This window comes from Acomys minous (assembly GCF_964271855.1).
Source record: "Acomys minous genome assembly, chromosome: 19".
Taxonomy (NCBI): Eukaryota; Metazoa; Chordata; class Mammalia; order Rodentia; family Muridae; genus Acomys; species Acomys minous.
In genome coordinates this window covers 66,209,861-66,225,249 of record NC_140499.1, presented here as the reverse complement: position 1 = coordinate 66,225,249, position 15,389 = coordinate 66,209,861, and the positions used below count along the sequence as shown (strand labels likewise).

The 15,389-nt window shown below is 46.5% G+C and overlaps 1 protein-coding gene across 2 annotated transcripts in view; it reads left to right on the top strand.

Moving 5' to 3' along the window:
• Window positions 1–15,389, top strand: part of RPRD2 (regulation of nuclear pre-mRNA domain containing 2) — a 45,871-nt gene extending 30,482 nt beyond the window's left edge. For both annotated transcript variants that reach the window (XM_084769573.1, XM_084769572.1), the window contains 3 exons: window positions 1,288–1,548; window positions 3,241–3,441; window positions 9,610–15,389. In XM_084769573.1, the coding sequence (XP_084625699.1) occupies window positions 1,288–1,548; window positions 3,241–3,441; window positions 9,610–12,350 (3,203 nt within the window). In that variant the 3' untranslated portion in view covers window positions 12,351–15,389. The remainder of the gene's footprint in view (window positions 1–1,287; window positions 1,549–3,240; window positions 3,442–9,609) is intronic.

Genomic DNA, 15,389 nt, shown 5'->3' with positions numbered 1-15,389 from the left:
AAAATAGTAACTCAACTAAGACTTAAAGCATTGTGGTAGGCATGGTGGCACATGCCTATAATCTTAGCACTTGGGGAGGCAGAGGCAGGTGGATCTCTTGAATTCGAGGCCAGCGTGGTCTACAAAGTAAGACAACCAAGACTACACAGAGAAACTCTTTCTTTGAGAAGAAAGAAAGAAAAAAAAAACTTAAAATATTGCAGTTTCAAATCAATACCTGGGGGCAAGTAAGAGCATTGGCTACTCTCCCAAATTCCCAGCACTCAGTGGCAGTTGCAGCTGTCTGTAAGTCCGTTCTAGGGAATCTGATATCCTCTCTGACCTCTTGGGCCACTGCATACACTTGGTACACAGGCATACAGACAGACCAAACAAACAAACAAACAAAGAAACCAAGTTCATACACATAAAATAATTTTGAAAAAGAATTAGTGTTGGTCATACTCACTGTTGGATAATTCTAGAAACCAAAACAATAATGTGCATTTGGAATTTTTGTTACCAAGAAAGTTCTCGCTGGGCGTGGTGGCGCACGCCTTTAATCCCAGCACTCGGGAGGCAGAGGCAGGTGGATTGCTGTGAGTTCAAGGCCAGCCTGGACTACAAAGTGAGTCCAGGACAGTCAAGGCTACACAGAGAAACCCTGTCTCGAAAAACCAAAAAAAAAAAAAAAAAAAAAAAAAAAAAGTTCTCAATGAAAAAAAGACAGGATACCTGTGGCAAATACCATCTCCATAAAACAACACAAATAAATAACAAAAAGCAATGTTCCAGAAATATGCGTGTTTAAAAATGCATCATTCAGAAATTACAAGCAAATCATTAAAAAGTAAGATACAGAGGCTGGGCATGGTGGCACATGCCTTTAATCCCAGTACTCGCAAGGCAGTGGCAGGGGGATTGCTTTGACTTTAGGGGCCAGCCTGGTCTACAGAATGAGTCCAGAATGGCCAAGGCTACACAGAGACACCCTATCTCAAAAAAACAAAAAGGAAAAAGTGAGATGGTGAGAATGATCGTAAACTATGAAGACTGGGGTTTTTTTTCTTTGTTTTGTTTAAATATTACATTTCTTTAGTGTATCAGTTACATCTGTGTGTATTCACAGGGGACAGGCAGAAGAGGGCATCCAATACTGCTGCTAGGAACTGGTTTGTATTTACTTGATTTTAAAGCATGAAGTGAGTGTAGGGCTTTTGCCCTCAATTAGGACATAGCATTGTTTCATTTTGGAAGTAAAATCTAGAAAATAGATCTTAAAATTGTCTTCTTTCTTTGTTCAAACAGTGGAGGACAGGAAAGAAAAGCCTGTGGAGAAATCGGCTGTCTCCACTTGTGTACCCACAAAGTCAACAGAAAGTGTCTCGAAAGCCTCGCCCTGTGCTCAGGCGTCGGTGCCCGCAGCAGCCACTCCACCTCTCCCAAAGCCTGTGAACACTTCTCTTCTGTCCCCTTCCCCAACTTTGGTTTTGCCAAACCTGGCAAATGTGGATCTGGCAAAGATCAGTTCCATCCTTAGCAGCTTAACATCAGTCATGAAAAACACGGGTAAGTGAACCCAGTGAAGATGGTAAAACGCTGATTTCCATCTGTTTTTAACTGAACCATCAAGGGGTTTTGATGATGGTGGTGGTGGTAAACCTTTTGTAAATTTTTGTATTAAAAATGAAATAATATGAATAGATATCATAGGAATGCCAGAAAATGATCTTATAACACCAAACCAAGCCACCCATGTGGACTTGAGGGCTAAGTATAGCGTCGGGCCTGGTAGTGCACGCCTGTAAATCCCAGCACTCAGGAGGCAGAGGCAGGCGGATCCAAGACAGAGAAACCTGTCTCAGAAAACCAAAAACCAAACAAACAAAAAACAAAACTTTAAGTATATATCACATATTTTATGTTATTAAATATTCATCTAATCAGCTGGTTGTGATGATGCACACCTGTAATCTCAGCACTTGGAAGAAGAGCCAGGACCATCAGGAGTTCAGGGATAGCCTGCGCTACATGAGACCCTTTCAGGAAAAAATAATGGAAGGGGGTAGTGAGGTTTTTCAGTGAGTGGCACGCTTGATCCATAAGCTTGAGCGCCTGTGTTGAGCAGCACCCACATAAACCCAGGCTTAGCTCTGTGTGTCTATAACCCCACTCTTTGGCCTCAGTGGAGACAGGTAAATCCTGCAGAGTGGCAACCAGAAACTAGCAGAAACTTCCAGATTTAGTGATCGACACCATCACGAAAAATTAGATAACAGCAGAGGAAGACCCCCACTGCCACTTGGTCCTCACGTGCACACGTGGGGGTGTATACCTTTGCACCTACAACACATAAGACAGGAAACTTCATCTAAATCAACTCGAATAGCTGCTGTAGTGTGTGGTAATTCTTGTCATTAGACATTAGAGTGCTCTCATGCACAACCTGCAGAAAGCCTCGTGCATCTGTGCCCTGCCCACTCTGAACTAGAGGTGCCGCTGCTGTGTGTCACCCTAACCCTGAGGAAGCCAAGCAGAAGGATTAAGAATCTGAGGCCAGCCTAGGTCATATTGTGAGAGTATTTCACGAACACAAAAACAAAAAGCAGCATGTGGATTTTAAGTTGTTGTCTAAGACCATACTGTCTTACAGGTCTAGTGTTTGGAAATTGAATTGTTCCTAGCCCGTTCCGTTGTCAGGGTTAGTCTTGAAAAGAATATCTATATTTTAATTAAAGATTTTTTTATTTGCTTATTTATATTTGTAAAGCACCTGCTCCACGATGGTTTAAGAAATCAAATGTGTCCTCATGTCAACATTACCTTTCTACTGTGTTAATAACTGACCCAATGTTTTGAAGTGTAAAAGTGTAAAGGAGCTTGTTTGTATAATGTTGCATAAGGCTGTTTTTAGAGGAAAAACCCTTGCCACTTTCACAGACATGTGGTGACAGCATTGCACAGTGTAGTGCCTTTGACCCCATCACCCTGCAGCTTTGGTGAGCACTGTGGGAGCAGAAGCAGGCTGCCTCCCTCTCTGCAAAGCAAGGGACGTGCATGAAAAGAACATAGTGCTTGTATGTCTTAAGAATATTCCAGAAGGAAACAAGAGCTCGTATCTTCTGATGTTTTTCTTTGTATGTGTTAAAATGGGCACTCGTTGTAGATCAGTCACAAGAATCACTATTAAACACACTGGTTGAGTGGAATGTCTCATGAACTGAGTACTGCATTTTCTTGAGTTCATCTCTCTGCCACCAGGGGTCAGTTCTGCATCAAGACCGTCTCCAGGAACTCCTACCAGTCCCAGCAGCCTCAGCAGTGGCCTGAAAACACCTGCACCTGCCACAACACCATCTCACAACCCCCTGGCAAATATCCTCTCAAAGGTGGAGATCACCCCAGAGAGCATCCTCTCTGCTCTTTCTAAAACCCAGACACAGTCAGCCCCTGCACTCCAAGGTAAATTCCATGTGCCAGAGGGATTGAGTGGTGAGTGTCTGTCTGCAGTGTAATCGTGAATTGTAGTTCTAAGGAATTCAGAGCCATGGATGTCCAATTATGAAATGTACAATACAGTTAATTCATTGCTGTCTTTATACTTATCGTGTATGAGGTGGCAATTACAGAATTTGAAAGCGTCATCACTAAAACACTCTAATAGCACCCTCCCCATTCAAGTAAGGAAACTAGGCCCAGTGAGGTCATGTGGTTGGCTAAGGTCATGAGTCTGTCTGATGTGTGATGGACTGAAACTAAAAACCACTCTGGCCAGCACCATGGCACTACTGTGTGCTGTTTTAATGTTGACCTACTATACAACTTCCCTCACCCCTTCTATCTGTCATCTCAGCCTCATTTAAACTTCTTGTCAGCTTTCTCATTTGTGTCTTGTACATAAAACTGCGTCAGGTTTTCATGAATCATATCTGATCTTTCAGTTCTTTTTGTTTGTTTGTTGGTTTGGTTTGGTTTGGTTTTTTGGTTTTTCGAGACAGGGTTTCTCTATGTAGCGGCCTCAAACTCACAGAGATCCACCTGCCTCTCTCTCCCAAATGCTGGGATTAAAGGCGCACAGCTGGCTTTTTTTTTTTTTTTAAATAGTGTTCTGGGAAAAAAAAAATAGTGTTCTGCCTGAATGTATGCCTGCAGAGGCAGCTTATCTTATAATAGATGGTCGGGAGCCACCATGTGGTTGCTGAGACTTGAACTCAGGACCTTTGGAAAGAGCAGCCAGTGCCTTTAGCCTCTGAGCCTCTCTCCAGCCCCCCTCTTTCAATTCTTATTTCCCAGATTCCTATACAACCCTTCTTAAGCACCTCAGAGTAGTTATGCAGTTACTTAAAATACCAGAACAGTGTTTGGTTTTGGGTTGTTGTTTGTTTGTTTTGAAACAGGGTTGTTCTGTGTAACCCTGGCTGTCCTGGACTCACTTGGTAGACCAAGCTGGCCTTGAACTTCCTGCCTCTGCCGTCCTGACTGCTGAGATTACAGATGTGTGCCACTATACCCAACTCCTTCTTTCTTTTCTTTCTTTCTTTTTCTTTCTTTTTTTTTTAGAGTTATTTATGTATTATTTATTACTTACATAATGCTCTGCCCGCATGTACACCTGCACTCCAGAAGAAGGCACCAGATCTCATTATAGATGGTTGTGGTTGCCTGGGAATTGAACTGAGGACCCTTGGAACAGCAGACAGTGCTCTTAAGCCCTGAGCCAGCTCTCCAGCCCCTCTTTCTTTTAAGAGCACCAAAAAAAAAAAAAAAAACAGCTGATGATAATGTACAACAACTCAATGTGTACAACTCAAGGGATTCTGGTGCTTTTGATTTCTCCCTCTGTTCCCATTCTGTACGTACAGAAAGTCTGAGTTGCTCGTGTTAGTTTCTCCCATAGATGCAGCACGCATCTTACAAAGAGTCCCGTCTGCTCTGCAGATGCTACACAGCGCTGTGTGATCCTTCTGGTCAGGTGGGGTTTGAAGAAGTGTGTTCTGACAGAATGACAAATAAGAATGTGGAGCTTTCAGCTGCACATGGTGGCACAGTCTAATCCCAGGACTCAGGAGTCAGAGGCAGGTTAGTCTACAGAGCAAGTTCCAGGGCAGCCAGGGCTGCACAGAGAGATCCTGAAAGAAAAGAAAAAGTTTATTTATGGGGTGGGGGTTACGTGTGCCTCAGTGGTTACAGGGGTCAAAGGACAGCTTGTGGAAATTGTCTGGGCTGAGAATCAGATTCCTGTCATCAGGTGCCTTCCCCCTGGAGCTGTCTCACTGGCCTGACAGTGACTGTGGAGACACAGTGGCCTGCTGGAGAAGGTGGGCTGTGGGCTCCTTAATTCATACTCACATCTGCAAGCCCAGCATTCAGGCAGGATTGCTATGATTTTGAGGCTAGCCTCGGCTATCTAGCAAATGCCTGTTTGAGAAAACAAAATAATCTTTAATCATCCCAGCACTTAGGAGGCAGAAGCAGGTGGATGGATCTCTGAGTCTGAAGCCAGCCTGGTCTATGTAGTGAGTTCTAGGCCAGCCAGGATTATATAGCCCCGAAAACAAAACAAACAAAAGAACAAATAAACAAAGGACAGGCATGATCTGTGTGGCCTTCACCTGGGAGGCAGTGGCAGAAAGATCACAGCTTATGCCCGTGTCACCTAAAGAACAAGTGGGAGGGCAGCCTGGGCTGTATGGCAAGACCGCCTGGAAAGGACAGGCTGGACCAGGACCGTGGCTCAGTATAGAGCACACGCCTCGCACATGTGAAGCAAAAACAGCAGTAAGAGTAAAGTGTATGTCCAGTGCTTGGAAGTCAAGATGAGCTCTTTCTAAAATCACTGATACTGGAGCTATCGTGGGCTCAGATGCTGTTGCTCCTGGGTCTGTATTTGAAGAACTCAACACATTGCAGAGGCTTTGTTGCCTCGCTTTCAGTAGTCAAGAGATGGACCCAGCCTAGGAACCCAGCCACAGACAGAAAATGCGCGCATGTGCACCTTTGAATCTAGTTCAGCTTTATAAAGCAAACTGAATCTATGTGACTGTTATAGTAGAGCGGTGAAGACAGACCTTGGTTGGGGCGAAGTATGTATGACACGCAAGCAGACAGGGTTATTATCGCAAAGACAGTGACCAGCAAAAGGGGTCGTAGGGGGGACAGGAAGGTGAGCACTGAGGAGGAGGAGGAGGAGGCAGGGTGTTGGCATGTGGTGTGGGAGGGAGTGTGAGCGACGCTCTGTTGCAGTAGTGGGGTGTTTCTTGTGTGAGCACGAGGACCTCAGCGCAGTCCCCAGCACCCACAGAACACAGCCCAGCATGGGGCACGAGGCCTGGTCAGTGAGTGGGAGACCCTGCCTCAGGAAACAAGGTGGATGGCACCTGAGGGCGGCACATGAGCTAACCTCTGGCTTCCACATGTAGCTGCTACATACGCATTGCATACGGGATTAATTTTACATTTTTGAAGTCAAGAAAGTTTTTGTAAATTCAAACTTTAAGTCTCTTAATAAATATGAACTTAAATTGGTATTTTATACTTACTGAAATATCAGGGGTTTTGTTTTTTGGGTTTTTTGTTTGTTTTGTTTTTTGAGGGTTTTTTTTGTTTTTGTTTTGTTACAAGTAAGATACTTTTGGCTGGACGCAGTGGCACACGCCTTTTAATCCCAGCACTCAAGAGGCAGAGGCAGGTGAATCTCTGTGAGTTTGAGGCCAGCCTGGTCTACAAAGTGAGTCCAAGACAGTCAGGGCTACACAGAGAAACCCTGTCTCAAAAAACCAAAAAAAAAGAAAAAGAACTGAACATTTATTTCATTTATGACCAGAAGGTAAGTATGATTGAATTAGTAGACTCTTACGTTACCACTTTGTCAGTTTTTTTGTCTGTAGACTATTTTCTGCCTGGACATGATAGTACACAGTTATAATCCTCACAGGCAGACAGAGAAGGAATTCAGTCCAGCCTGGCTATGTGGCGAGATCATGGTGTTTTATTTTCAGGAACACTCTGGTTTCATCAACTTCAGCCTGCACCAAAAAATTCCTCCTCTGTAGCTCTGAGGCTCGTCAGTCAGTGTATATAGAGGGTTGGTCTCCTCATTGTCGATTGGGTTTCTCTAGCTATATAACAGGAATTGTGCATTTATGTATGAAAAGATCCGTACTTCTATTGGTCTGGGTTTTTAAGTCTTTATAAATGTGTTTTTCTATTTATCATTGTCTCCTTTTACAAGCAGAGTTAGTCTTGTCACAGAAAGCAATTTTTTTCTTAATGCACATCTGTCATCCCTCCTTTTTTTTTTTTTAATTATTAAGAGAAAGGAAGACTGAATTTTTGAGGCAGGCAAGCCTACATAGCAATATTCTACCTAAAACAAAAAGCAAAAAACCACCTAGGAGAAAACTAGAAGAGGAGCTGGAGCAGCACTCAGCAGTTCCGAGCGTCCCTGACTTGCAGACGGCCCAGGCTCTGTCCAGCGTCCGTATCTGGTAGCTTAACAACCACCTGTGACTCCAGGTCCAGAAGATCTGATGCCTTCTGTCCATCCCAGGCTCCTGAACACATACGGCATACATCTACACACACATAAATAAAAATAATTTAGGGAAAAAAAAAGATCCAGATTATGGTAGCATGTGCCTTTAATTGCAGGACTCCAAAAGCAGAAACAGGCAGATCTCCATGCATTCAAGGTCAGTCTGGCCTACACAGCAACCTTCAGGCCAGCCAGAGCTGTGTAGTTGAGACCCCACCTCAAAAATCAGTAAGTGAGTAAATAAATGTTTTAAAGGAAAAAAAGAAGAAGAGCTGAGTGTGATGATGCACACTTAAAGCCCCAGCATGTAGGAGGTGGAATCAAAGCGATTAGAGAGCCCAGTCTGTGTTACATGAGGAACACACCCTGCCCCCCAAAAAGGGAAAGAAAACAGGGCTGGGGCACCAGCAGTTCCCAGCGCGGCAGCTTATAACCAACCATAGTTCAAAAGACCTGATGCCCTTCTCTGGACCCCATGGGTACCAGGCGTGTGCATGGTGCGCATCATCCATATATGCAGACAAAATACACATAATTTTTTTCTAGAGATGTATTTATTTATTCTATATACAGTGTTTGACCCGCACATCAGAAGAGGGCACCAGGTCTCATAATAGATGGTTGTGAGCCACCATGCGGTTGCTGGGAACTCAGGACCTTTGGAAGAGCAGCCAGTGCTCTTAACGTCTGAGCCACCTCTCCAGCCCCGTTGATCTCCGGGAGGCAGAGGCAGGTAGATCTCTGTAGGTTGAGGCCTGCTTGGTCCAGGACAGCCAAGGCTGCAGGGAGAAACCTTATCTCAAAAAAACCAAAAAAATAAAAATAAATAAAGTGGGCAAAATGTCTCAGTGGGTAAACACACACTTGTCACCCAAGCCTGATGATCAAAGTGCAATATTGGAGCCCATATAAAGGGGAAAGGAAAGAATTAATCCACAGAATTGTCTTCTGATCACCCCGCATGTGCTTCAGCACTAACACACAGAAAAAGATAAAACTGTAAGAAAAAAAAAATGTTGCCAAGCCATGTGGTGGTGGTGGCGGTGGCACACACCTTTAATCCCAGCATTCAGAAGCAGGTGGATCTCTTGAGTTCGAGGTACCGAAGGAAACAATGTCTCAAAAAACTGAAAAGAACAAAGAAATGTTCCCTAAAAATAATAGCGGTCACTGGGTGTGGTGATTCACACCGTGGGTGGGGGGGGGGTGGTGTAGAGGTCTAGGTAGGAATGTGGGAATACATAGTGAGGCCCTGCCTTAGAAAGCAACACCAGGGACTGGCTACTCTTCCAAAACACCAGCATAGCAGCTCACAGTGGCCTGTTCTGGCCTTTTTGCACCAGGCATGCATGTAGTACACAGATGTACATACCTGCATGAGCGGAAAACACCCACACATACATAATAATCTTTTTTTAAATATTTTTTATTTTTTTTTTAATTTATGTGTGTTGGTGTCAGATCTTGGAGTTAAAGACAATTGTGAGCTGCCATGTGGGTGCTGGGAATTGAACCCGGGTCCTTTGGAAGAGCAGGCAGTGCTCTTAACCATTGAGCCATACATCATAATCTTAAAAGTAACATTGATCTAGCAAGGGATAGACTTCTTGAGAAGAGTGCTCCCTGTTGAAGCATCTTCTGAGTTTTGCACCTGTTCTTTCCCTCTTGAGAACGACAGCGCGTGCTGACTTACTGAAGTAAAGCAGAGGGCTGGGGAGACGGGAGCGTTGACTGGCCTTTAGAGGTTCCACAGCGCAGGCACAGTGCGGGATTAGAGTCTCCTTCCTTTCCTCTCCTTTGTTTAAGCACTGAATGATTCTGACATTAAAAATCCCTCTCCTGTGTCCCTTTATTACTGGGCTTGTCTCTGGATTGTTCTGAGGATATTTGAGTGCTTTGCTGTCTTAGATTGGTAAATAGGCCTGATATTTTCTGTCTCATCTAGACACAGCCTGTGTAGTCTGGATTCCTTTTAACTTCCTATTTTAAAAATTTATCTGGTTCCCACCAGAGTGGATGATGGTGTCAGATGGCCTGCCTTGTTTTCATTATACTGCGGTAGTTGTTCTTAACCCCTCTAATCTGTGTTTCTGCAGGCCTGTCATCTTTACTTCAGAGTGTGGCTGGGAACCCAGTGCCAGCCAGTGAAGCTGCTTCCCAGAGCAGCACCGCCTCCCCCGCCAGCACCACAGGCTCTGCCACCAAGGGGAGAAATGTGCTCTCCAGCACCCCGTCTTTGATTTCCAAAAGCTTCACCTACTCTCCTAGTTCTTCAACTTCTGAAGTCTCTTCGACTTCAGCAAACAAGGCACCAGTTGGGCAGAGCCCAGTGCTCCCAAGCACGACCTTTAAACTGCCATCCAGTTCTTTAGGGTTTACAGGTACCCACAGTACTAGCCCTGCTGTCCCACCTACTGAAGTTGCTGTGCCGCAGCCCTCAGAGGTCCCCAAGCCAAAGCTGGAATCAGAGTCCACCTCCCCGAGCCTTGAAATGAAGATCCACAACTTCTTAAAAGGTAATCCCGGTTTCAGTGGCTTAAACTTGAACATCCCAATCCTGAGCAGCCTGGGGTCCAGTGCCCCGTCAGAAAGCCATTCCTCAGACTTCCAGCGTGGCCCCACCAGCACTTCAGTGGACAGCATTGACGGAACTCCTGTTCGGGATGAGCGCAGTGGGACGCCCACGCAGGATGAGATGATGGACAAGCCCACGTCCAGCAGTGTGGACACTGTGTCCCTGCTCTCCAAGATCATCAGCCCAGGCTCCTCCACACCCAGCAGCACGCGGTCACCCCCCCCTGGGAGAGACGAGAGCTACCCCCAAGAGCTCCCCAATTCCGCATCCACTTATCGCCCGTTTGGCCTGGGCAGCGACTCTCCCTTCAAGCAGCCTTCTGATGGAGTCGAGAGACCATCTTCTATGCTGGACTCTTCACAGGAAAAGTTCTTCCCAGATACTTCTTTCCAGGAAGATGAGGATTACCGAGATTTTGAGTATTCAGGGCCTCCACCCTCTGCCATGATGAACCTGGAGAAGAAACCAGCCAAATCCATCCTCAAGTCCAGCAAGCTTTCTGATACCACTGAGTACCAGCCAATCCTGTCCAGCTATAACCACAGGGCCCAAGAGTTTGCGGTAAAATCTGCCTTCCCTCCATCTGTCAGGGCTCTCCTGGACTCCAGTGAGAACTGTGACCGCCTCTCGTCTCCCCCTGGGCTTTTTGGTGCCTTCAACATTAGAGGGAATGAACCTGGGTCTGACCGGTCACCATCGCCGAGGAAGAATGATTCGTTTTTCACCCCTGACTCCAACCACGCTGGCTTGTCTCAGTCTTCCACTGGGCACCTCACTGTGCCGCAGAAGCAGTTCCCAGACTCTGCTCACACAGCCCCACATCGTCCCCTTTTCTCTTCGCAGAACACCCTCTCCGCCCCTACAGGCCACCCACCCACCTCAGGCGTGGAGAAAGTCCTCCTCTCTACGATTTCCACCACATCGGCCATTGAGTTTAAGAATATGCTTAAGAATGCCTCACGCAAGCCCTCAGATGATAAGCATTTTGGCCAGACCCCCAGCAAGGGCCCTTCAAGTGATGGTGTCAGTCTGTCAAACCTCACACAGCCCAGCTTGCCCACCCCTGACCAGCACCCAGAAGAGCACTACCGCATAGAAACCCGGGTTTCCTCTTCCTGCTTAGACTTGCCTGATAGCACAGAAGAGAAGGGGGCCCCCATAGAAACCCTGGGTTATCATAATGCAGCTAACAGGAGGGTGTCAGGGGAGCCGATACAGACTGTAGAGTCCATACGAGTCCCTGGGAAGGGAAATAGAGGACACGGGCGCGAGGGCTCAAGAGCGGGTTGGTTTGAGCTGAGCGCACCGGGCAGCTCTTTTGACAATGGTCCCTCAAGTGCCTCTGAGTTGGCATCCCTTGGGGGTGGGGGCAGTGGAGGCCTCGCTGGCTTTAAGACAACACCGTACAAGGAACGGGCACCCCAGTTTCAGGAGAGTGTCGCCAGCTTCCGTTCCAACAGTTTCAACTCAACATTTGAGCATCATCTCCCCCCAGCCCCTTTGGATCATGGGGCACCCTTCCAGAGAGAGCCAGTGGGGCCATCACCTGCCCCTCCTGCCCCTCCTAAGGATCATGGTGGTATCTTCTCTCGAGAGGCGCCCACTCATCTGCCCTCTGTGGATCTTTCGAACCCCTTTGCAAAGGAGGCCTCTCTGGCCCATGCTGCCCCACCACCTCCTCCTGGAGAGCACAGCGGAGTTCCTTTTCCTCCACCGCCCCCTCCACCACCCCCTGGGGAACTTAGCAGTGGGGGGAGTGGTGTCCCCTTTGCTACTCCACCCCCTCCTCCGCCCCCTGTTGACCACTCTGGGGTGGTACCTTTCCCAGCTCCCCCACTGCCAGAGCACGGAGTGACTGGGGCTGTGGCAGTTTTTCCCAAGGACCATAGTTCCCTCCTTCAAGGGACCCTGGCTGAGCATTTTGGGGTGCTCACAGGACCCAGGGACCTCAATGGCCCTGGTCTTAGTCGTGCACGAGAGAGCCTGAGCCTGCCTTCCCACCCTCTGGAGCACCTGGGCCCTGCCCTTGGAGGAGGTGGGGGAGGCAACACCAGCAGCGGCGGCCTTCCCTTGGGTCCCGCACACAGAGACTCCATCGGCCGGAGTGGTATGATCTTACGGAGTCCCCGGCCAGACTTTCGGCCTAGGGAAGCTTTCCTTGGCAGAGACCCATTCCACAGTCTGAAGAGGCCCAGGCCGCCCTTTGTTAGAGGCCCGCCGTTCTTTGCACCAAAACGCCCCTTCTTCCCTCCCAGGTACTGATGGAAACCAGGGAAAGGTTATTCTTGCAGTCTAGAGAGCGTTTGGAAGTAGCAGTTTGGTTTCTTGTTTTTATTTGTTTTTCCTTTCTCGGTTTCTTTTGTTTCATTTCTTTTGTATTGGCCTCCCGTCCAAATTCAGAAAGCATACATGGTGACAGTTTACTATTATCTCCTCTTTCTGCACTTAGGACCTTTCCCAAGTTGTTTGTATTTTTCTTTTGGAAAAAAAAAAAAAGTAAACATAACCAAAGCCACTTTATTTGGCTGGGGTTTGGGGAGTGGGGAAGAAAACAATATTTTATCTCATCTATTGGAGATTACCTAATTTGAAATAAAACTTCGGTCAGTACAGGTGATAACATGTGCGATGTTGAGGTGTTATTTGGGGTTTGGCCTTGCTAACAGTCAGTGGAAGGACCCCTGTCCCCTTCCCTCTGCAGCTACACAACTTCTGTGACCAGCTTGGCTCTCTCTGTGTGTCCTCTGCCCTGCTGAACGCCAACAGGTGTTTGCAGACGGCAGAACGTGGGCAACTTTGAGCCTGTCAGGTGCAAATGCTTTATTCTAAAGGAAGGTTGGAAAGAAGTTCTTTTTCTTTTTTTTCTTTTCTTTTTTTTTTTTTCAGCATCTTCCTCTGAGCTGTTACAAGGCAGTGACCCTGAGGCCATATGCAGCTTCAGTCTGTGCAGTGCAAAGTCTTCTCTTGCTGGGTGTGGCAGCACACACCCACAGCCCCAGTGCCAGGAGGCAGCAGGAAGGAGAGGATGGCAAGTGTGAGGCCAGCACGGGCTGTTTAGTGGAACTTTGTCTCAGAAAGGAAGGGAAAAGTCTCTTCATTAAAAGAAAGAGCTGGATATAGTTTCAAGGTTAAAATGGGGATTGATGACAGTGTGGAAAGCTAGGGAAAGGTCGTTTCGTGGTGCTATGTGACCAACTGCCATTTGTAAACAAAAGGAAGCAAGTTGATGGCTCTGACCTGTTTGACGCCCTTGTCCCCTGCTTTCCCTCTTTCTCCCTCAGTTATTAATTCGAGCTAAATTTTATTATCCCTACCTTAAATGCTCAAGTTCTTGACACTCCCTTTCCTGTGGTGCCTCACTGGTGGTTTCCAGCAAACATTAACTATTAGAGAAAAGAAAATAGTTTGTCTATAATTATCACAACCTGACCCCTTCTCTGTTCTGTATTTACCCCTGCTGTTGCTATTTCAGAAGAGATTAAATGGTGTCCTTCCCTGTCCTAGAGGCAGGTGGGTGTTGCTGGCGGAGTCTTTACTACAGGTAATCGGGGTCCTGGTGAATCTGTATTGGCCCTGAGCAGATGACAACTTGATGCTCTCAGTACCCACCCGCCCCCACCCCCATCCCCAGTCAGCTGCCTTGCCTGTGTTGTGGAGGAGAGAGCTTGCTTTCCTGTATTGAAGGGCTGCTCTGTATCTGCACCTAATGCTTGGGGAAAGACAACAGCTGTGCTCGCAGCGCTTCTGTCTTTGTATCTGGGAAGCAAATGCTGCTTAATAGCATTCCTGTTAGTGTGTTGTTGTACCAAGGTACACACTGATCATCTCCAGCCAGGTCACTAGAGAACTGTAAGGGCGTAGAGGGTGTGTTGAGTTTCTCAATGAGGCGACAAAGACGGAGGAGTGTGCAGCATGTGACGGTGACAACCACCCTCTCAGAACAAGCTGCTTCTCAGAAGAAAGGCTGCTCAACACAGCCTGGGAACGGTGTTCTGTGTGCGAACGCTGCAAGACATCCTCCGCATTTTACATCCCAGTCTGAGCCAGCTCCTCTTTCCTCTCTGAAGCCTCTGTGCCCTGTAGTTCTCCTCACAAAGTGCAGGGCACCATGCCCTCGTGTGGGGCTTGGGAATAGAGCATGGCAGAGCTGGGGGAGCCTGGTGACGCCAGCGGAGGCGTGGGAGGGAGTGGAAGCAGAGGGATTGTGGCTGTCAGAATTGATTCTTTTTCCCAGAAATTAAGTGGGGGGGGGGGCGTGTTTCTCAGTCTAGAATAAAAGAATGTGAATCCTTTCTGCTGCTCTTGTTTAAGCTAAACATGCTGTTTACTTGAAAAGGCTCTCTGACCATTTGCTTTTCTAAGAAAACTTGGGAGTATCAGGAAAGTAGCTTCTGGAATGTTGAGGCAGGACAGTTGTCCTCAAAGCGTAATAGCCAATATGTGAAAAGAACACTTGATAGAGTTCAAGGGTGGGCTTTCCAGGGCTGGGCTTCTGTGGGGTGTTTTCTGTTTTGTTTTTGCCACAAGATCTTCAGTGTGTTTGTTTCAGGGTGAAAGTGAGGATTGTATGAAGCTGTCAGATATTTTAAGGAAATCTGTCTACAACAGAAAATGAAGACAACTGTATATATGTGACATAGTGAAACGAGACATTTCTGGTGTTCATAAAGACAAACAAGGGATTTTACTCTTTCCGTGTCTGACTTAAACTTCTTAACCATGCTCTGACTTTTGTATTTCACCCTGAGTTTAAAAAAAATAAACAAGATATTTTTTAAAGAATTAACAACATAGTTTGTCTTAGCAAGGACATGAGTCACGCAAAGCAGAGTGACTAGTTATCACTAAGATCCTTGGTGCTCACGGTCAGCAGAGCTCGGTGTGACTCCTGGGAGGGCGTTGTGAGCAGAGTAGGACTTTAATCCTTTCTGATACTGAATCAGTGTTTGTGATGTGTGTGGTTCGGCAAGCCTGTCTAGACAGTGTGAGTAGGCTCAGCTTTCTTACTGCAGAGTATCCACTCAGTCCTAATGTTACCTGTTGACGCAGTTAAGCCTCAGCTGTTAGGTTTTGAAGCGGCTTGTACATTACTGCTCCCTCCCCCGCCTCCATATTTTTAATTGGAGGGGTTACCTGTTAAGATATATATATATATATCTATATATATTTAAAAAGAGTCGTCTGTTGGATTGATATTCTCACGTGTTCAGTGTGGAAAACAAGTACATGCTTTAGAGGCAACAACAATGAAACCCTTTGGAATGTGTATTAATATCATTTAATAAAATAACTAGTTCTAAA